The 22467-nt window shown below is 40.0% G+C and overlaps 3 protein-coding genes across 11 annotated transcripts; 1 reads left to right on the forward strand and 2 right to left on the reverse strand.

Moving 5' to 3' along the window:
* Positions 1-5998: 5998 nt before the first annotated feature.
* Positions 5999-6539, reverse strand: LOC135675832 (17.9 kDa class II heat shock protein-like). Its single transcript, XM_065186402.1, has one exon. It carries the CDS (start codon positions 6495-6497, stop codon positions 6066-6068), a length of 432 nt encoding a protein of 143 aa, XP_065042474.1. The 5' UTR covers positions 6498-6539; the 3' UTR covers positions 5999-6065.
* A 409-nt stretch (positions 6540-6948) lies between these two features.
* LOC103987029 (probable beta-1,3-galactosyltransferase 12) lies at positions 6949-18154 on the forward strand. 9 transcript variants are annotated; one of them, XR_010514033.1, is made up of 11 exons: positions 8483-8715; positions 9599-9994; positions 10170-10851; positions 11869-12534; positions 13911-14063; positions 14139-14221; positions 14293-14392; positions 14500-14613; positions 16279-16421; positions 17255-17423; positions 17653-18154. XR_010514033.1 is itself a non-coding variant. In XM_009405212.3 (10 exons), exons 4-10 carry the CDS (start codon positions 12095-12097, stop codon positions 17350-17352), a joined length of 1131 nt encoding a protein of 376 aa, XP_009403487.3. In that variant the 5' UTR covers positions 8483-8715; positions 9599-9994; positions 10170-10851; positions 11869-12094; the 3' UTR covers positions 17353-17612. The 9 variants fall into 9 exon arrangements, 1 of the variants encoding a protein (XP_009403487.3); XM_009405212.3 differs by lacking the exon at positions 17653-18154 and having other exon boundaries at positions 17255-17612; XR_010514031.1 differs by lacking the exons at positions 13911-14063; positions 14139-14221; positions 14293-14392; ... (2 more) ...; positions 17255-17423; positions 17653-18154 and having other exon boundaries at positions 6949-8526; positions 8629-8715; positions 9589-9994; positions 11869-12098.
* Positions 17985-20063, reverse strand: LOC103987031 (uncharacterized). The gene is made up of 4 exons (XM_009405213.3): positions 19950-20063; positions 19699-19799; positions 18243-18321; positions 17985-18153 (listed from the first exon to the last, which is right to left on the reverse strand). Exons 1-4 carry the CDS (start codon positions 19950-19952, stop codon positions 18106-18108), a joined length of 231 nt encoding a protein of 76 aa, XP_009403488.1. The 5' UTR covers positions 19953-20063; the 3' UTR covers positions 17985-18105.
* Positions 20064-22467: the final 2404 nt, after the last annotated feature.

Consider the following 22467-nt stretch of genomic DNA (forward strand, 5'->3'; position numbering starts at 1 on the left):
TTCACTCGACTCATTGACTGCGGATGTACTAGGCTACTGCGTCATAGTCCCTAGATGATATAGGGGAATTCAATGATTTAAACATGTATGTCATCAGTTATCGTGTATCTATAATCTCTCATTCATCTAATATCACAAAGACCGTGTACCGGGCATGGTGTTGTCAAACCCATACGGTTTTTCCTCAAGACTCACTCTACTAGGATTCTCCCGGAGAACTCTTTCTCTCTTAATTCGAATTACCTTGACCAATGATTTGTCTGAGCAAGACTACATAGAATATTCCTCTTATGATACTAAGAGGGAATGATCTTTTATCGACACTCAATAGCTATTGTAAGGTTGGCTGTCACTCCCGATGATTGGTTGTGCTAGATTTAGAACTTCCAAACCTATAAGTCTGGTATCAAAGAGTGGAGTATTTATACTAGACATCATTGGTATCTCAAGTCTAAGGACTATGTACACTACTAGGATGACGGAATCACTATTTAATAATGAGGTATTATCAACCATCAAACATTTCATGAGCGGATCAATTAGTAAACTCATTCTCCAATGAGCACATACATTATAATCTTAGTATCCCCACACAAGCAACTATGAGACTAGTTGCCTCAATTATATGGATGGGTATAAAGCACACTAGTCTATCTGGTTATCTCAATGTCCCTCTCGAGTAACCTATGACCAATACTATTTGAGGTATGTGTTTAAAGGTGAATCAGTCTCATTATCGTGATCTCATCATGATCTGATTCTCATTGCACAAATCGATGAACATCACAATATATTTACGCAACAAGCAATATAAAGTGAGAAAATATCATAATAATAATAAGCAAAAAAATTGTGTGTCTCACATGTGCGATCACTCATGTGATTGACATACAGGACACCTCTTTCATCATCTCTTACAAATCTATAGGAATTCAGGGATATACGATCTCCCTATGTAACATAATCTTATTATATGCGTGGTTTTTTATTTTACGATTTTTGTGCACCAATCTTCACACGACGATGAAACCGTTTTGTGGAAATCTATGATTTTTATTTTTATTCTTTTACTACGTATGTGATGTTGCCCCTAGATTTTAGACTAGCTGCTTCAATCATATGGATGAGTATATAGTACACTGATCTGTCCAATTATCTCGATGTCCTTCTCGAATAACCTATGGCCAGAAATATTTAAGATATGTGTTTAAATGTAAATTAGTCTCATTATCATGATCTCATCATGATCTAATTCTCATTACATATATTCAAAAATATTATAATATATTTATTATATAATATAAAGTAAGAAAATATCATTATCAACATTAACTAAAAAAGATTATGCAACATATTACACATATTATTACTCACATGATTGACTTGTAAGACACATGTAACTAGTATCCATAACACATAAGTCGAGAAAATTTGATCTGACAGGAGACACAAGGGAAAAAAATGTCTGAAGTGGGGAGGTCGAGTGTTGACCCCATCATTTACTCAACGTGGGTAGGCCACTACCCAATATAACCTATTGGCCTAAAGACTATAAAAAAAATATGGGCACATCAAGTGAGGTTAACCCTCCTCTACCCGAGGTGGGTCCCTTTGCGATGGGAGGGGCATATCGGTGATGGGAAAATTTGTAGCATCCTTATTGTGAATTTATTGTTGGACATGAGTGCCTTAAGGATGAGTAGAGGAGGAGCCCACATCCACACTGCATGTAGCCCTCCTCTAGCAACCCGCTTCACAACAAGTTAAAGAAGAGGGGTAGGGCAATGACAAGGGGCTTCGTAGCAACCCCGCTATAGACCCACTACATGATGTGATTCCTTCAACGATGAGTAGAGGAGGAGCGCACCACGACACCGCATGCAGCCTATCTCAACTCCTCTAGTAGCCAACCTTGACGGTAAGAAGAGGAAAAGAGGTAGGTCAATGATGGGGAGCCTCATAACATTCCCACGGTGGACCTGTTGCTCGACATGGGTCCCTTAGGGACAAGTAGAAGAGGAGTCCATCACTACACTGCTTACAACCTACCTCAGCTCCTTTTGCAGCCTACCTCGATGCCGAGCAAAAGTAGAGTGGTAGGTTAGCGATGAGGGGTTTTGCAACATCCTCACTATGGACCTGTTGCATGATGTGAGCCCCTTAGGGATGAACAAAATAGGAGCCCACTGCACCATCTGTAGTCTACCTTGGCTCCTTTCATAGCTTGCCTCAATGACGAGCAAAAGAAGGTGGGCAGGTCGACGATAGACTATCACTAGCAGTGATCGCTCCCCTTACTTATGGTCCTCATTGAGATAGGGAGGTAGGGAAAACTCGATCCTCTCCTTTGCTCGAGGAGCTGAGGTTATCGATTCAAGGTGCAGATTCGGCACCTCTCGATCTTATTAGCGTTTGCATAATGCACAAAATCAGAGAACTGATCAATGAGTCATAAACTTAATGTGCCAAGTGAACTAGGCTTCGCACTTCATATCCTTCTTGCGAGAGTCATCGTAGTATACTTTGGGAGGGTGGGGAGAATAAATGATAGGGAGAGCATCGTCAACTAATCCTCATCAAATACATGGTCTTCACATGGTGTCCAATGTAGAAAGAGAAGACAAAGGCTATCATTTGTCTGTTTATTCATATGGATAAGGGTCAAAGGCAAACGAATATAGCTTGTCCACCCCCTATTGCCCACATAGATTAAAAGGCAACGAAAGGTTGCTAGAGGTAGTTAAAGATATCTCTCCATATAATATTTCATCCCCTTACGATCAGGTATAAAAGTTTATCATCAACACAAGGGAAAACAAAGAATTATTTTTTGATAACTCACGTTCAGACTTACTTATCTTAGGTTACTAATTTGGGCATTAGAAGAATTAGATCGAAAAACCTTTTCTAACATCGATCTTTATGCGAGTGACATCTCATAAGCTCGATGTTTTTACCTCAAACAACTATGTGTATATGGGTTCGGATCACGTCGAATTAATCAAGACGTCAACAAACAACTTCTTTTCATTATACAAAGGAACAATAAAATATTTCACTTAAATAAAATATCCCACTTATCGAAGGGATATGTCTATGATTAAGTTGTACCCCATCACTTAAGTATGGAAAGCTTTTTGGTTAAGAATGATATGAATCTTAAGCTTACTACTTCATCTGGATGTATTGTTCCATGGTTAAGAAGCCTATTCGATAGCTTCCGTTTCGTCCTTTAGACACCGAAAAGAAATCCTCTTTTCTGCATCAAATTTTTGCTTATTTCCCAATTTGATCTTTAGCGTTGTAATCTTGAGCGTCTCCTGTGGGGAGAGAGAGAGAGAGAGAGAGAGAGAGAGAGAGATGGCATGAATCATTGATGTTGGACTTCTTAGCATATGAATGCAAACAAACCCCACAAGATTCTTACCATCTTGTTCTCTGCAGGACCCCGGAGGGGCTGGCGAACCTCGCCGAGAAGGACCGGGACAAGTTCTCCGGCTCCTCCTCTGCCGCCCACCCTTCGTCAAAGTTCTGAGCGTAGGTGAACGGATCATAAGCGGCCGGCGCCGGGTTGAAGACCTTCCTCTTCTCCCTCGTGATCCTCCGCCACAGACCGCGCAGCCTCGTGCCGGCAGTGGACCAGGACGACCGGCGGGTTGGCGCGGCAGAATCGTCGTCCCATTCATCGCCCGAAATACGGGTGAACCCAGCGGCGGTGCTCCGGAGGCTGCCGCACCGTAAGACGATGTCGAGAGGTGGGCATGCGCAGGATCGCTGCCGCTGGAGCCGAGTACTGCAATCCATTGCCTTGCCTTCGTCGCCAACCCCTCAATCATATTTATCGGGATTTCTGAGACCGAGGCCATGATAGCGTCCACGTGGAAGAATCTTTGCCGTCGACTTTACCGTACTGTGTTGATTAGTCGCTCAAGTCGGTCATGATGATATTGCATGGTTGGGCCACACTAAAGCTATGGACGCGGTGCTTTCAGATGCGCGCGCAGCCATGATGGACGCCGCGTTCGATCTCAATTAACCAGCGTGATCTGTGCTGTGGGCCCACGTCCAGCATCAGATGAGCCGTCGTTCCTGACCGTCTGATCAGGGATGGCTCCCCGACAACTTTTTAATGTCACAAAAGAGTCAACATGTCAATTAAGAAGATTGGTCAATGGTCAAACATTTCGCCCATCAATACCTTCACACACGCACACATTAGAGCAGAGATATTTAAATTTAACCGACATAAATATCCTCTAAAAACTTTATTATGATGATAGGGATTTTTAACATTATATATTTTTTGTTATATATTTATAAATCTTTAAAATGATAAACTATTTATATAATCGATTACAAATAATTAAAACTTATAATTTTATCATTGTTATAGTGTAAAATTTTAACATATTCATCATGTACTTGATCTATCCTTTTTTATCAATCCAGATATGATTGATCAACGAGGTTAAACCTGTTTTATTATATGGCATCAAGTTTCTAGTTATGAAAGAAATTGTACAAAATAAATAAATTTCTATAGAACACTTATGAACAAACTTTATGTTGGCAGATCCTCTCACAAAAGATGTATCACCTAAGGTCTTTCATGAGCATATTGCTCATATGAGTATATCAGAATTTGAAAAAACTTCAGTTTAGTGGGAGTCTGTTATATGTTTATTGTATGTTCTATGCTAGATCCTATATTTGTACATATATTTTCTGAATAGAAATAAAGCTTTAGTTTATTATACTTTATATATTATGACTATTAAAATTATTAATGATATCATAAAGATAAAGTTAAACCAGTTAAAAATCGATATGTATATATCACATTCACATTCATGTAATTTTTATGCTACATATTTCATAATTGATCTATTTCATTTGGTTATGTTAATATTAATGATCATTGATGAGTTTAGCTATGATTGATATAGCGAAGACCACTCTGGTCCGATACTAATATGACTAATAGATGAGATTATGTCATGTTTAATAATGATAATAGTTTTGAGCTCATCAAGTATAACATATTTATAAGGATACATATGTAATCCAGTGGAGATGGTTATAATTTTAAGAGTCACATATGTATAATTAAATGTGTTAAGCTATTATTTTGATTAGCCAAAATTAAAGTGATCTAATTAAAATAAAGTTATTTGACAAATGGACATAATTATTATGGAAATTAATTGTGTGGATACGATAAAATAAATTAGGAATATGAAACTCTTGAGGCATAATTGTAGATTCATCAATTATGAATATAATCATAATTGTATATTCATCGGTTATGAATATAAATAGGGTTATGGTCCCCAGTTACAGCATCGAATGAAGTTTTTCTTCACCCGTTAAAAAAAAATCTAAAGTTCTTATGGATACTATGCGGCCAAATCACTGATTAATTTAGAAAATACTCTAATGGATTCATCATTTTCGTATTAATATGTTTCTTAATTGTCGTAAGATTTTATGCATATTATTGTGGATTTAAAATATTTTATAAAAAATATTTTAAAATCTTATTTTGGATCTATAAAGCATTATCGATTTGTTGGTTCTATAAAACATTTTTTTGATCCATATTTAATTGTTAAAGTTTCTAACAATTGATTGTTAAAGATCCACCAATCAGCTCTTGAAACAATCATATGTTTGCATCATGTTATTAGAGATTTTTGGTCATCGAAACGGAAAGAACTTCTCTAGGAAGCGTGCAAACTGCAAGCGTTGAAAGCCTCTAAGATGGAAATAAATCCATGTACTCTCTCTCTCTCTCTCTCCCTCTCTCTCTCGGGATTTTGCTTTAGTTGTATAATTGTTTCATTCTCGTAGAAACACAGACAATTACCATCTCTCTCTTTATATATTGTATTCAGGCAAGCATCTGTGTCAATGTGCAGAAATCCGGCAAGTGTCGCATTGGCATCTGGATTTTGTTTGGTTTCTCGATATCCATGCACATATACACCAAAAAAACACACAAAAAAAGAGTGTCCACATCGTCACACCATTTATAACACCTCTTCTCCTTTTTGATACACTGCAAGTTATCCATGCGGCGTCTTAAGCCAGGACGGCCCACCAACCTTGACCTCGATGGTCTTCGGCTCCGGTGGCGGCTTCTTCCCCACCCTGACGGCGAGCACGCCGTCCTGGAGCGCCGCCGTGATGGCGTCGAGGTCAGCGTCCTCTGGCAACGGGAACTTGCGCACGAACTTGCCCATCCGCCGCTCCATGCGCTGGTACTTGGCTTCCTTGCTCCTCGCTCGGCGCCGCCGCCCGCTGATGACCAGGGTGTTGTCGTCCTCCACCTGGACCTTCATCTTGCCTGACTTGGCCCCGGGCATGTCGATCTCAAACACCAGCGCACCGGGGACCTCCTTGACGTCGGCCGGGGTGGAAGCCATGGCCCTGCGGTCGCGGACGTTGGCGCGGGCAGGGGCACTGGCCACCTTCTCCACCTCCTCCGAGAAGTCCATCAGGATGGGATGATGGCCATCAGGTGGACGTTCTCCATGACCATCTCGAACTCCATGCTTCTCATATCAGCCTTGTACTGTGGAATTTATAGAGCGATGCGAGGAAGGAGACGGCCTCCAGCGATAACCATGCATGGTTCGGAAGGCCTCGGGAGGGCACATGGTGGTCATGGTGACCCACGTGGTTTGGGTGGTGTGTAGGCGGTGTGGTCCGTGTGGGGACGTGACGGATCCTTGTCGCCTGCACACCTGAATCCGACAAGTTTTCTACCGAATGCAGTATAGTAACTTCTCCACTTGTTATCCGAGGAAATAGGTTTCGACACGCTTCAGATCCGTTAACCCGGATCCGAACCCATTGGAATATCCCCAAACTCGGGCCAAATACTAAACCGATCAGCGGCACGCATCTCAAAGCAAGTGGGTCATGGATCATTACCATCGTATGGAAATTATTGCGCGGCAGAGGAGGCCCTTTTCCCATGGCTTCGAGGCGGCTCTCCAAGTCCCTCCCTTCCGTCTCCGCCCTCGCCGCTCTACGCCAAAACCCGGACCGTAATCCAAGCCCCAATCGTGCCGCGCTCTTCGATCTCTCCTCCGTCTTCGACCCCTCCTCCCCCTCCGCCGTCGCCTCCGTAGTTCCTCTACCGACGCTCTCCCTCTCCGCTGCCATCGCCCCGTCCCGCCTTGCCCGCTTCTTGGAGTCCCAGCTTCAGCCCTCCTTCACCCCCGCCGAACTCCTCCGCCTCCTGCGCCGCCGCATCCGCCATCACCCCGCCTACGCCCCCTACGACCTCCACGTGTTCCTCTGGGCCGCCGGCGTCGACTCCTTCCGCCACGACCACTCAACCTACGAGTGGATGACGCGCACCCTCGCCGTCACTGACCGGCTCGGTCCCTTGCGTCTCCTCCTTGGGCATATGGTCGCCCACCCCTGCCCCTGCGCCGATGGCATTTTCGCCTGCCCTCGCCTCGAGCCCACCTTCCGCTTCGCCATCCACGCCTTCTGCCGCGCCGGCCACCTCAACGATGCCATCTCCGCCTTCGAAGACGCCCGGAAGTCCGTCGACGGCCGCCCCAGCACCGCGCTCTACAACGCCCTGATCAACGGCTTCGCTCGGCAGCGGGAGCATCAGAAAGCCGTCGACTTGTATAAGACAATGCTCAAGGATCGTGTCAAGCCGGACTCTTTCACCTTCAACATCTTGATCAGCAGCTGCCTCCGATGCTCGGACCTCGATTCGGCACTGGATTGGTTCCGAGAGATGAGGGCGAGGGGATGCGAGCCGAACGTGGTCAGTTTCAATACTCTCATAAAAGGCTTCTTCACGCAGAAGAGATTTAAAGAGGGAATTGGGGTTGCTAGGGAGATGCTTGATCTGGGTTGTGGGTTTTCGGTTGCTACTTGTGAGATTCTTCTGAATGGTCTTTGTAGAGAGGGCAAAACTGAGGAAGCAAGTCAGCTTTTGATGGAATTATTGAAGAAAGGAGCTGTTCCTCAGGGGTTTGATTGCTTTCATTTGGTCGAGGCACTGTGTAACAAGAGAAGTTCAGAAAGAGCCTTGGAAGTGGTATATTCTTTGTGGAAGGAGGGCAAATTTTCGAGCAACGTGACCTGCACTACTTTAATCGAGGGATTGAGAAGCTCAGGCAAGATAGATGAAGCGTATGGTTTGATGGAAAGAATGCTGCAGGAAGGGATGGTTCCTGACACCATTACCTGCAACACTCTTTTGGAAACACTTTGTGATGTTGGAAGGACTTTGGATGCAAACCGATTGAGAGTCTTGGCATCAAAAAAGGGTTTAAAGCCTGACAGTGTGATGCTCAGCATACTGGCTCATGGATTCTCAAGAGAGGGGAGAAAAAGAGAGGGTGAATGTGTTGTCAATGAGATGCTGGATGCTGGATTTATACCAAACATTGCAACCTATAACAAATTGATGGAAAGGTTGCAAACCAGAAGGAAACCTCACTCTTCATAGTGGCAAGACCAAGCAAACCTGATGCGCTTCATCACCTGTTATAGGTCTCACCTTTTTCCATAGACTTTCAATAACTGACTTAAGGAAAGTACATGGCATCACGTTGAACAAATTCTTTGACAATCAATGGAAATTTTGACCTGCAGAAATTCTGAGATGTGCAAGGCCTTGAATTGCAGCCTCCTATTATTCAAGTTCGTGATCTGAAATCACACTGTGAAACAACATGGAAAGTAAGCTCCTTTTCTTTGTTTGTTGAAAATAGATGCCAGCATTTATTGTGCATTGATATGCCTGAATCCAACATCATCTTATTCAAATTACAATTATCACCACTCACATAATTATAATTGCATGTAGACCGGCAACAGGTAGGCGGAAGATGTAAGATTCAATTAGTATGGTTGATGACGTGAGGGAGGAGAACCAAATAATGGAGTCCTAGAAGTTCAAAAACATAGGAAGGATATACTGTAGATTGAATTAGTATGGTTGAAGATGTGAGGAAAATAACCAAACAATGAGTCCTAGAAGTTCGAAAACACAAACTATGATATACTGACACCGTCTGAAGACCTCTACTGTGTGTGCGCGCGTGTGCTTGAGTGTGCATGGTGTGTATGAGAGTGTCTTGTGCTCGTGTGAGCATGTGTGGGTGTGTGTACGCATGCTTGCACTCATGCATGTACGTGCTTGTTTTTGAATGCATGTACGACAGATAATAAGATGGATTGATCCTAAACTACTCTTCAGGATCAATAATCAACTGAAGTACTGGATTTGAGGAACAAGATGCAGAAAACTTTTGCTATGGCAATCTGGTTCATGTGAAGAAAATGGTTCTAGCTATGTATATTCAAGTTGGGATTAGCATATGTGCTTATTTGTTTGCTATTGGATTAGCTAGTGAGGCAGTTGAAGACCTATGGTTGGGACATTATGGTTTATCATTGTCAGGAATAGTCTTTTTCCTTCATTATGCCTTTTCCATTAGTTCATAATTTCTTTTCCCTGGTGACCCATGCAGGATGTACTTTTCCACTTGCATGTGCCTGTTTTCTTGCTGATCTGCCTGAACTTCCCTAGTTTTCTTATACATGTTTTAGCTTTTTACAGGTCCAATTACTTCTTCTGGCCTTGAGTAGAAAACAAAGTGAAGGATGCACTAAAGAGGGTAAAAAAGTTAAAAAGAATTGCTGCAGAAGAAACGGCAAACATTTGGAAACAATCAACAAAGCTGATAAAGTGAAGCAATTGCTTCTGAAAGAGGTCCTGGATACTCATAAAACAGTTGTATCAGGCAAGGTGTCATCTGAGAAATAAGATGCTTTTCTTAAATGGCAAATGGTGCAGCACAAATTAGAGTTTGCCACTGATAAATTTTCTAAGCCAATAAGATAAGTGAGTGAAATTCTAGTAATGTATACAAGTGCAATCTTGATCAGACCTCTGTAGACGTCAAGGTTCTCTGACAAGATGCATGGAACAAGAAAGAGGAAGTTTACTAGAGAGGTAAGTTTAAGCTTAAATTATTTTTCCTTTTTTTAGTTTGAAACTTTGTTGGATATTCTCCACTCTTTATTTTAACTAACACACTGTCAATTTGATTTTAGTGTTATTGGCCATTCCTTGCCCCATCAATCCACTGTAGAGGAAGAGAAATCTAACCAATTTCAATTTTGTGCAGGTTCAAAATTCTTAGCCAACTTTGTCATGTAACATGTTTATTGTTGCGGCTGCCTGGATTATTGTCATATTGTATACTGTTACATGACGCCTAGAAGATCAAATATTCATTTGGAATGACAAAGACTCAACTTCTATGAATTATCTGATACCAAATTCTTTTTGAACATAACCCGGGGACTTGCTTTTCTACGTGACAACAAGCCTGAACCTATTGTTCATCCTTCGATTGGAACCAGGGAACATTTTGTCAGCTAGGAGCTAAACAAGATTGGCGATGTTGGACGTCTCCTGTCCTGTTGTGCCTGATGGTTGCATCGTGTGCAAAAGAAACTATTCTTCCTGGTACATCTTATGACATGGATCCTGGATAGCAAGGAACTGGCAGTGTTTGTCCCAGCAAGCTCACTGACAGGGCTTACCCAATGGCCCGATGACGCGGAAAAGGCACTGAAATGAGGAACATTATCTGATGTGCTTGACCAATAAATAGCAGATTGGTCTCTTGCTGTGGCAGAGTTTAGCCAAGTTTTCTTTACAGAGTTCAAGCCCGAGATGGTTGCATCCTGATTCAGAGAAATTTCCAGATTTGAGGATATATAAAAATCGAGGGAATGGTTATTTTAAATTGAGGCAACACAATATAGATGCACAAAAAAGATTGTATCTATCCAATGATACAGGTAAGCTCAAATTGGATTCTTTTTCCCTAACTTTTCAGGCATTTCTGAGTGTAGGAAATAATGGATGATCATCAAAGGCATGGAGAAACATAAGATATCCCCCCTGATCAAATTCAGGCTTCCTCGTACCTCCATAACCCTGAATAACACTTTGCATTCTGCCATACAAGAACAGAAGTCGCATGCAGCATTTTAGTGAATTGGATCTTGATGTTTTACTCTTATGCTAGTAGTGTACAATTGTGATAGCAGGAATTAGTTTATGATACCAATAATATTTTGTAATCATGAATTAATTGTTGCTGTCGCAATTGTATGATAGTATAAGAGTAAAACACCTATCAAGATCCATACACCTTTAGGGAGGCATCATTCAAACAAAATTAGAAAATGAAATAGGGCTATGCAATTCACTCGTAAGTGTGATGTTACTATCATGCTAGCATCACACTTATGGTAGCATTTTTGTAATCAGACAGAATCAGAATATCCTCTTTTAGCTAGCAAAGAGTATTATTATCTATCTGATTGCAAAAATGATTCCAGTTTCACTCCAATTTAGAGGGTAATGGTAATACTTATTTAAACTGTTGATTAATCTCAATGTAAAAGTCGGTTTTCAGGTTCATCAAAACTGTTGTAAGGATCATTGTATCACCAGTCAAAACATCTGCATGATTTGACAAACCATGCCAAACAACATTTTAAAGACCTCACACTTGAATTCAATAATCTCAATTCAGTAATCCATATAAGGACATTATAAGTATAAATTTAATCCTTACATGTATACCACTTAGTTTTTCTGTGCCGTGAGATTTCAAATAAACAGTTTTAATTTAGTTTGCAAATTGGATTTTGATAATATATTTTTTCTTTCTATCATTAATTGGTGAAATCAGATAGTTCAATCATGTATTTAAAACAGTTTGAATTTGATCAAGAAAAAAATCATTAATTTTTTTAAATTCTGATAATAATTTTTATATATTTCTTCTTAATTCGGACCTCAAGCAGAGAAGGTCGGTCGACGTGGTCGGGTCGGATCGACTCCGTCAACTGCCATTCACCCGCCCGAACTTGCCACCTGAATTCGGTCCGAAGTCCAATGTGTGATGCGTAGAGAAGACTCGACTCCGCCTTATTACCAGCAGCCACTTCTCTCTCTCTCTCTCTCTCTCTCTCTCGCTCGCGGACACACTACAGCTCTCCCTCTCTCTTTGGTTATTGGTTAATCACAGTGATGCCACAGTACCACCACTCCAGTCCCTATTTCGACGACGATGACGACGAAGAGCTCATCAAGAAGAGGAGGAAGCCGCCGCCCAGGCCCTCCCCCTTCCTAACCCCGTCCTCGCCGCACCCACCCCGCCGCGCCCTCCTCATACTGGTCATCCTCTCCGCCGTCTGTCTCATCGTCGGCATCGCTGGGATCGCGTTCGCCGCCGCCGCCATCCGCCGACCCCCGCGCATCGTCACCGTCTTCCGCTGCGGCCGCGCCGAGGACACCCTCCGCACCTTCCGATCCAAGTCCCTCGCCGCCACCGGCCGGCCCGAGGAGGGCGTGGCGGCGAGGCCCAAGGTGATTGGGGTCGTCGGGGTCCTCACAGGGTTCTCTTCCTCCGATCGTCGGGCTGCGCTTCGGGATACCTGGTTCCCTCGTGATCCTGACGCCTTGTCTCGGTGAGATCTGTTTCTGATCCGATCGTTTGTGCCTCTTTACTCGATATCTAAGCTGTGATCTTGAATTTTGAGCTGATAGACCACCAGGTTTACATGTGGTTAAGGATAGAGTATTTTGAGGTCTAAGGATATTTTACGATCTTGAATCTTGAGCCGATGGAATACTAGATCTAAATGTAGATCAAGAAAAGAAGGTTTAGATGGGTTTTTCTACGGTGCTTTAACTGGAATTGTTGTTGCTGGTAGACACTGCTTCTTGAAGATGAGTTTTTGACGATGTGAGGCAAGAAAGGCCATTGAGATATCTCGTAACAAGTGTCGAATGAAAAGGAAACAAAGAGAGATTAATTTTGGTGTAGTCCTTGCATGTCTTGAAATTGATTGTCTCTTTGAACGAACAATTTCACTGACCTTCTGAGTTCGGACTTTTGTTCTTAAATAAGCATCCATCAGGGAATGGATATCTTTCGTAGACATGGAAATCAATTATGAAAAATCAATGATCACATTTGATGATTTGAGGCCTAACAAAACGACAAGTGATTGCCATGTAGAAAGACACAAGAAATAATATTTTCTGTTGAAAACAAATGAATATATTTGCAGTAAGTTGTCCTGCTTAGATAAATTTCAAGTATATATTATCAATAAGATTTTCCCGTTTGCATATAAAGACTTACGAGTCTTTACTGATGTTTGTCTGCTGTTTACCTTTGTCATGATTAGCTTATATAATTTCTTGTATAGAGCAAAGCTATCACTAATGCACCCTAGTTATTTCGCATCAACTTGAGGTACACATGGTGCATATATTTCTATCAAGTAAAATATATCATTGATCATGAATAGTATATAAGAGATGATCTTCCTTAATATAAGATCTGCAATTGGGGTTAGTTTTCTTCCTTCAAAAACATATACAATCAGTCATATCTTTTCAATCATATTTTATTTTTAGCTTAGCTTCCTTTTTTTAATCTTTGCCAAAAGTGGCAACTGGCATAGAAACATATAGGATGCTGTTACATGATGACTAATTACAATTGCAAAAGAAACCCTGAATAATAGAATAATACAAAAACAACCAACAAAATCAACTGGCTCCTGCATCAAATTTTGTGGAGAACTGCTCCCAATTTGCAATGAATGCCTTATATGAATTTAGGGGAACCATATATAATATATCCAATGACCTTAATCACATAATGCTTTATGTCACAAAATTCAGTCATTGGCAGAAAATTTAGGAGATATAATGTCCTAACACTTCTATACACGGCTTTTGTATTGTGGACCACTACTGCTATCATCCTTAATTTTGTAACTCTGATGTATGTATGTATCGTGGATATATTACTTATGATGTCTTTTGGCAGTTTGGATCATGCTACTGGACTGGCTTTTAGATTTGTGATTGGGCAGACAAAGGATCCAAAGAAAAAGGCAGTGCTGCAGAAAGAAGTAGAGACGCACAATGACTTCATGTTTGTAGATGCTGATGAAGATAACTATAAGTTGCCCTATAAGACGTGAGAGCCAGTGATCTTTGGTATATTTTTATTGTTACAACAAAGTGTGATCTTTAATCCTGTTTCTTTTTCTAGGGTAGCATTTTTCAAAGCAGCTTTCAACCTTTTTGATGCAGACTTTTATGTGAAAGCTGATGATGATATTTATTTGCGGCCAGGTAAATTAGACTGTTTTGAGTATTACTGAAAATGTTCGTCTAATATAACCTGTTCATTTTATATTCATTAGATCGACTTGCCACTCTTCTTGCTAAGGATCGAGCACATCGTCTTACTTACATTGGTTGCATGAAGAAAGGCCCAGTTATCACTGACCGAAATATGAAATGGTAAATGTAAATGAAGAATAATTCTTTATGTTTTCATCATTTTAGTATTATGCAATAGTCCATGTTTCTGTACCCCCCTCAATGCACTTTGTTTATAATAATCGCAGGTTTGAAAGTTCAGGCCATTTGATTGGGAATGAGTACTTTCTACATGCACATGGTCCGATATATGCTCTTTCTGCTGATATTGTAGCTGCTTTGGCAAGTGCAAGAAATGATAGGTCAGTCATATCATATTTTGCCTTCTTTAATTTTTGTGTTTCACTAATCCGTTATCGTGAAGTTTTGTCTAAGAAAAAAGACCATTCTTTTCTTGATAAACATCATTAATTAATTTTCTGTTATTAGTTTTCTGCTTTATGTTTGCACAATGTAGTAAAAGAAACCAATACTTATAATTTTTCAGGTGATGCTAATCATTTATTGGTTTAAATTCATACTGTTGTTACAAATGTTAGGATCTTGAAATTTATACATATTTAAAAATTGCCAGAAAGTTTAACCCACTAATATGGCTTTTTTGAGGGCCTTAGTTGGAAGCTTCATCAATGTTATAATTCTTCATGCTTCTTTTTGTTATATGTGTTTGTGATTGCAACCATCCATTGAGGATCAGAAGTTAATATTTCCACTTCCAAAACCAAGGGGCAAGACTTAAAAATCCAAAATCCAGTGGCCTGGTAAAAATTTCCATCAATGCTGCTTTTTTGAGGATTCAGATAATAAGTAAATCAATCATCATTGCATACTTTGTTGTGGCGTATATATCCCTTGCCAAAATAGATATGCTATTTCCTCAATTATGTAGACTTTGTTTTAGCTAAATTTGTTCATATGCATATGGAGCTGGCCTGTATGTTCACTTAATTTGCTGAACAAATTAAAGAGAGCATATACAAATACAATTATTATCTCAGCTGGTGAATTCATTAGCTTTTTATTTATTGATAATTAAACAAATTTACCAGAAAAGTTAAATCACAGTGCACATAGCATCTTGTCTAGCAATTTACATTGTGTATCCATTTACGTGAGAACACAAGATGGGTTAAAGGGTAAACCAAATAAGGCTGAGAAGTAAAAAACCACAGAGACTTAGCTTGACAAGAATCTGTCATTTTATGCTGTACGACTCTATTGGCAACTTTACTACATTAGATGTTACTTAAATTCTTGTGATTTATTCTTATTGGGTGTCTGTACTAGGCACTTGCAACTGTCGCTTGGAGGCAAACTTATCTTGCTTGTATTTATACTAAGCTGTGGCAAAGACATGTTTGATGATAGTAGTGGAGTCCTAGAAATTATTGTTTTTTCCTTGTGGTTTAGGCATTTCTCTTGTCCAGAAAATCTCAAATTTATAAGGACTTTTTTTTCCCAGGTAGTTGTCAGCAGCCTATCCTTCGTAACCTAAAATATCCTTTTATGATTATATGATGGTTGCCTTTGTGCATTCAGATTAAGTAGCCAATGTATGCAATGATACAAATAAGCAAATTTTCTTGCATATTTTCATAATATTTTCTTCTGCCGAGAGAAGCTTTCTTGCTGTTATGTTAGTATGTAAATTGTATCAAACCTTACAGGATATTTAAAATTCCTAGAGAAGGATGAATATTTTGTTCACATCTAGGGACCAGCAAGATCGACTACATTATGCATTGAAGTGGATGAACTTGTTTTTCTTTTAAGAAACTTAAAACCTTGCTCTTTGCACCCTAGGGACCCTTGTTTATCAATTCCATGATGCATGCCTCATGGTTTTAACTTGTGACTATCAGCTACTATAATGTTTCCATTTATTTTATGGAATTTGACTGCTCAATCATTTTATTTATCTTTTTGTACTGAAAATATAGATATGTTGATTCTGATTTCTTTTTCAGTTTGAGAATGTTTAACAATGAGGATGTCACCATCGGTTCATGGATGCTTGCCATGAATGTGAACCATGAAGATACCAAAGCTTTGTGTGAACCTATATGCACATCAACATCTATTGCTGTCTGGAGCAACCCGAGATGCTTAGGTATGTATAGCTGTCAGAGTTTACTATGTGGTATTTGCATATTTGCTATCAAATACTGGTTTGCAAAACCATGGATGCATTTGATCTATAATGTCAAATTATGGTGGAAGATTTTACGTCTGCCTTGTGTATGGTTGCACACTCAATTGGAAGCATTTTTCTTTTTGTTTTCAGATCACAAAGTTGATTACATGTAATATGCATGCATGCCAAAATTCATTGATCTTGTACATAGGTCCCTCGGTTCTTTGAATATTCTATAAAGAAAGATAATTCTTATATATTGCATAACCAGAATTTTAGTATGCTTGCATCCTGATCATTCATTATATACTTTTTGAGTTTGTCGTAAGTATATAAACTAATTAGAGTTTTGCTTTACCTTTAAATAAAAATAGTCACTTGGTGTTGTCAGCCTATATTACTCTAAATTTGAAAAAAAAAACTGATTTCCTGATTGTCATACATGCAGGTACTCTAAATTAGATTCATGACTATTTATCTCCTTGGACGATTTAGATCAAGATTTTGTATGATTCTTCTCTTTGCACATTGGGGTGTCGAACAATAGCATTTCAGTTAATTGTAGGATATTTTTGGCAGTAAATAATTTACTTATGGTGCATAAACATTTAAGTTCATGTTTTCAAGTATTTATTTAACATGATAGATTTTATTTGTTTGTTTTCTCTAATCATATATATATATATATATATCTTTTCAACTTCATTCTTCCACTCTTCTCATTGGTTTGCAGAAAAAAACTTTCAAGTAGATGCTATAAGTAGACAGTGCTCTTTACTCAATAAGTCTTACTGACTTTTTACTTTCAGATCCATGTGACCTTAAAGAGAAACTGATGGAGCTTCAAAACGTCAGTATGTGCTCAAACAGCTCGACATTGCCTCCTGAAGATGACGAAGATGACTAGTGCTAGTTTGTTGTCCCAAAGAATTTTTGCATGACATATTCAAGAAGGGCTCACTCACTGGCGACCAATCTGTATGATAGAAGCACGCATCATTTCTTGTTATCTCCCTACATATAGTTGAGAGGATCGCGATTGCTTTCATACTGTTTGCTAATTTGTGACTATCCATACGGACATGTACAACTTTGATGTGTACATCACGTTCTTACCAAATTCTTTTTTTGGTTACATTAATTACGTTTGAGGTGAGAAGTTTGATATCGTGAGAAGTTTGATATCGTTTTCCTCGTAATGGTGCAGACAAAAGGCCAACAATTTTCAGATGCCCCCTTTTTCTCATAATGGTGCAGACAAAAGGGAGACAATTTTCAGATGCCCACTCTGATCAAAATCATATCTTGGAGGTAACTAGCGATGTCACCCACTGCTTCATGTCAATTTCATTGTACTTCCACATAATGATTTGAATTCTAAGATTCTAAAGTAAATGTTGACTAGCAACTGCGTATGTGTTGATAGAGTAAGTCTCATCTTTACCTGTCGTCGGTTCACAACAGCCTGTGTTGGCCAACCTGGAGAAGAAACAAAAGAATCATCACAAGAATCTCTTACACTCGATCAGGCTGCATTACTTTGTGCTAAAATACTCTTTAACTAGGCGTTCAGTTTCAAATACATGCGACTAAATCATGCTGAACTTGTCCGAATGTTCTGGTGAACAACAAATTTGGAGGATATATATCAAACCTAAAATCAAACATAAACACCGGTAGCAAGGAGCAGGAATAGAGATCCAAAACCCTGCAGCAGGCAGAAGACACATATTAGACTAATGCTCTGTGCTGATAGTTTATAGCTCAAATACAAAATCACTGTTTTTTCTTAATTACCAAGAAAGTGGATGCCATGGCGGCACTCACAACCTCCTTCAACAGGCTGCGGCTCCTGGTAGATGAAGTAGCTTCGTAGCTGATGTGTGGTCATGGTATTAGCAAGAGAAAAGAACTCAACCACCAAAATAGTGTAGAGTTGTATGTTATCGAAAATCCACATGGATCCTTCCGCTTTTACTGTGTCAGATCTATAAATACATCTAAGCATCTGTATATGTTTCCACATGATTCAAAACAATCCAGATTGTCGATGCAACATGTTTGAAAACCTAGCACGAGTCTATACTTAATATCAGGGAAAACAATCCATCTGAGCAATAGTATTCCACTGAAGCTCTTCAGAGTGCTACATTGAATATATAACCAATAATATAAAACTAATATTTGAGCCTATTATCAACCCAAGCTAGAAACCACATGTGCATTGCCCTAAAGGAACAATAATCAGAAGGTGCTCTTTAAGGATGGGTAATGATCAAAGCTTAATGGTACGAGTTGTGAGACTAAATCGAATTGTCATGTTCTCATCAGGCCAAACATGATATGATGCCGGGGATCAGTGTATCACTGAATGAACAACAGATCCCAACATGGTCCACACATTAAAAAAGCTCGTTGTTCTAATACCATATTTGACTTGCAACTCAAGTCCAAAATCATGTGGGTTATACCCCATGATAAAAGAGTACTAAGAAGACAAGATTAGGTTGCATGTAATTCATATACTAAGCAATACTTCACCCATACTCAATGTTGGACTAATTGGACTGGGGTATTAATATCAATCTACTACTACCGAAAGAAAAATGTAAGTTCAAACAAAACTATACATTTGACATGAGACTAATGCTAATATCTCTCCAGAACATAGCGATGGTATAGAAAAGGTACTGAAATCTTGCAGCCAATTTGACAATGATACTAATGCTAATATCTCTCCGAAACAAAGCGATGGTATAAAAAAGGTGCTCAGAGTAAGATGGAGAGACATTTATCCCTGCAAAGAGCTTACATGAGGCTTCACAAGCTTCCGGACGGACCAAAAACACTACTTTATCAAATAAAGCCCTCTCGCTTGTAGTGTTTGTGTACTATTGAACTCCCAAAAATAATTATCTAATAAGAAAATCTCCCAAAAAATTCTTGCAGTCAAACAATTCAAATATTCCTATGTAGATCAAGTTCATTAGGCACTCCACACCAGAAGCTTGAAGCATACACATGATCCACATGCTAAAATTCTAATTTTGAGTCCATTGCTATGTTACGAGCATTACCCTAATGTCTGCAAATATATACTCGGAGGAAGAAGGTTGCATACATATATTCGTGCAATATGTTACTATGTCGTTCAATCTTTGATCGGTTAAATTGATAAATGTGATGGAGAATGCGGCTTTCCTATCGAATGTAATGAAAAAAGGGAGAGAGGGGAGGGAACGCGAAGGCTTACATGAAGAAGGATGCAGTGACGAGGAGACCAACGAGGAGAAACAGCGCGGAGAGCATCGGGTACCACTGGATCGGAACCGGGCTCGTGACGGGTGTCGGTGCCTGAGAAGAGACCATCCGGAGAGTGAGGGGGCAAACAACGAACACACGGGCGACCTCGGAATACCGAGGATCAGAACCCTAGCGGCACTCGGAATCGAAGGGGTAAAGATGTCACAGGCCGAGATCTAGAGGGGAGGAGAGACTTCTTACCATCTGAACACGAAGAGGCGGAAGCGGAGGGGGAGACGGAGGGGTAGACGAGAGCGGTCGAGATCGGGATTCCTCCGATCTGAATGCACGAGGAGCATCAATTTAAGGAGGGTCGAAACAGTGACGGCGACCCAGGTAACGCTGCTTTAAGATTCGTGAGTAATCACACGCAGCGATTAAAGTCGTACCTTTTCTGGAACTTTCTTAGATTCCTAAGACGAGTATTTAAAAAATCCAGGAAAAAACTAAAATTTCATATATATCCCTCCAAATTCTGACCGGTAAATTGGTATTCTAATTTATTTAATACTTTATAAACATAGTAAGAACATTAATTTTATTTAATTAAAATATATTATTTAATAATAAAATATGAATGGACAAAATATCAAATCGATATTAACTTATCTAAATCCAAATCTATTATGGAATATATTAACGGTCAACCATCATTTGGCACATAAGCATCACGTGGAAGCTATCGTGAAGGAAAAAGGTTTATGTCACCCCTCGCTCGTTTGCCCACGTGGACAAAAGTACAAGACAGGCTATTCGGGGCTATCTCCCCCTATTGTCCACATGGACAAAACGTCAAGATGCAAATGTTGAAATGATTATAAGTTATCCCCTCGAAGGTCAGGTATAAAAGGTAATCCTTGACGCGATGTCGAGAGGGCTCTCTTAAAAAAAAATAATATTCATCAGAGACCTCGATTATTAACTTGAGCGTCGGAGGAATTATGTCGAAAAACTTTTCCTAACATCGATCTTAGTACAAACGACACCTTGGGAGCTTGACACCTTTACCTTAGTACCACTTTAGACTCTCTTATGCCATCAGGCTTAGACTATATTGGGTTAACTCAGACATCAACGATGATTTTTCCTAATATTTTGACATTAAAATGAGGGCCTAATATTGCAGGAATGTTCATCCGTCAATCCTCCTAACACACGCTCCAATAAGGAGGCCCTACCTTTGACATATATCACTTTTACTTAATGGGGCAACTCTCATCCTTCCCTCGTGTGGATGTGTTTACTTCGATGCAAACGCTGGCACGGTACTGGCGTCCGTTCAATGACCTGGGCCATTCGCCCTAGGGATGACCTTGAGCCACTTGTTTGTCCCTACCAAGGTGTTCTTGAATTTCACCCAACAAATACAGACACTAACGGACATGATGCAGGCTATTGTCCCGCTCTTGTCTCAGCTAGCCCAACAAATAACACCATCATCTTGGTCGCAATCAGTACGTCAACATCCACTAGCTTTAGTACTTGTCGAGATTCCCTTACTTGACACGGTGCCAACATCTCAGGATTGTCCTAGGCCTATAGAATTGCTGACCGAGGGAGCGCCCCGCTCCCCAGTCGTGGAATAAAGTGCACCACCACATCATCGTTGCGCTCAGCCTCAACCCGAGACCAAATCAACGGATTCGAGGGATGACTCCTTGAAGATTCAACTATGGCAAATGAACCAATACTTAGAAAAGATGTAGCAAGAGTTCCAACAATCATGAGAGAAAAGTTTGGTTGATCCCACCTTAGATCAGTCCTCACTCACTCAAAACATCTAGGAGGAGCCAATCCCGATGAACTTTCACCTGCCATTACTAGAGGTCCTTGATAGTAGTATTGACCCAATAGAGTATACTATCGCCTTCCACGCCCAAATATCATCGTAGGACACCTCGAATGCCTTGATATATCACACCTTCCTTACAATGTTAAGAGGCCCAACATAAGAATGGTACATTTACTTGAAACCTCTCTTGGTGCTCTTTTGCTTAGTTGGTAAAGGAGTTTGAGTTCTACTTCATCGATAATGTACACCCGAGGACATCGATGATAATGCTTATTAGACTCAAGCAAATGAGAGGAAAAAAATACATTTTTCGACTTTGTCGTTTGATTCACTAACGAGATTCGTACAAGAAACCCATCCATCGTTTATTGTATAGGCCTTCATAATTGGGCTTAAGCCCTCTCATTTTTTTTAGTCATTGGTAGAGAGGCCACTGGTGACGATGCCCGAGGTGCTCCAAAGGGCTAACCAATATATTATCATGGAGGCAATGATCTCAAGTAAGAGTGAGGAGATGTGCAAAAGGTTGAGACAAGAGTGACTACCATTGAAAAAGAAAAAAGAAAAAAAATGACCTGGTAAAGAAAAAAATGATCAACCCATTGAAAAAGAAATGACCAACTCAAACTGCCTCACTTGAGGTCCAAGCTGACTTCCTTGTGCTAGTCATAGGTGCCCTATGACCGACCTGGTAAAGAAAAAATGATTGACCCATTGAAAAAGAAATGGCCAACTCAAGCTGACTTCCTTGTGCTAGTCATAGGTGCCCTACAAGCTAATCACGTGAATGATGACACATGTGACATAATACGTATTTTTTTATTTATTATATTATTTGATATTTTATCACTTTATATATATATATATATATAGTGATGTCCATGGATCTGTGCAATGAGAATCGAATCATGATACGATCACGATAAT

Source organism: Musa acuminata, chromosome BXJ1-6 (genome assembly GCF_036884655.1).
Source record: "Musa acuminata AAA Group cultivar baxijiao chromosome BXJ1-6, Cavendish_Baxijiao_AAA, whole genome shotgun sequence".
Lineage (NCBI taxonomy): Eukaryota > Viridiplantae > Streptophyta > Magnoliopsida > Zingiberales > Musaceae > Musa > Musa acuminata.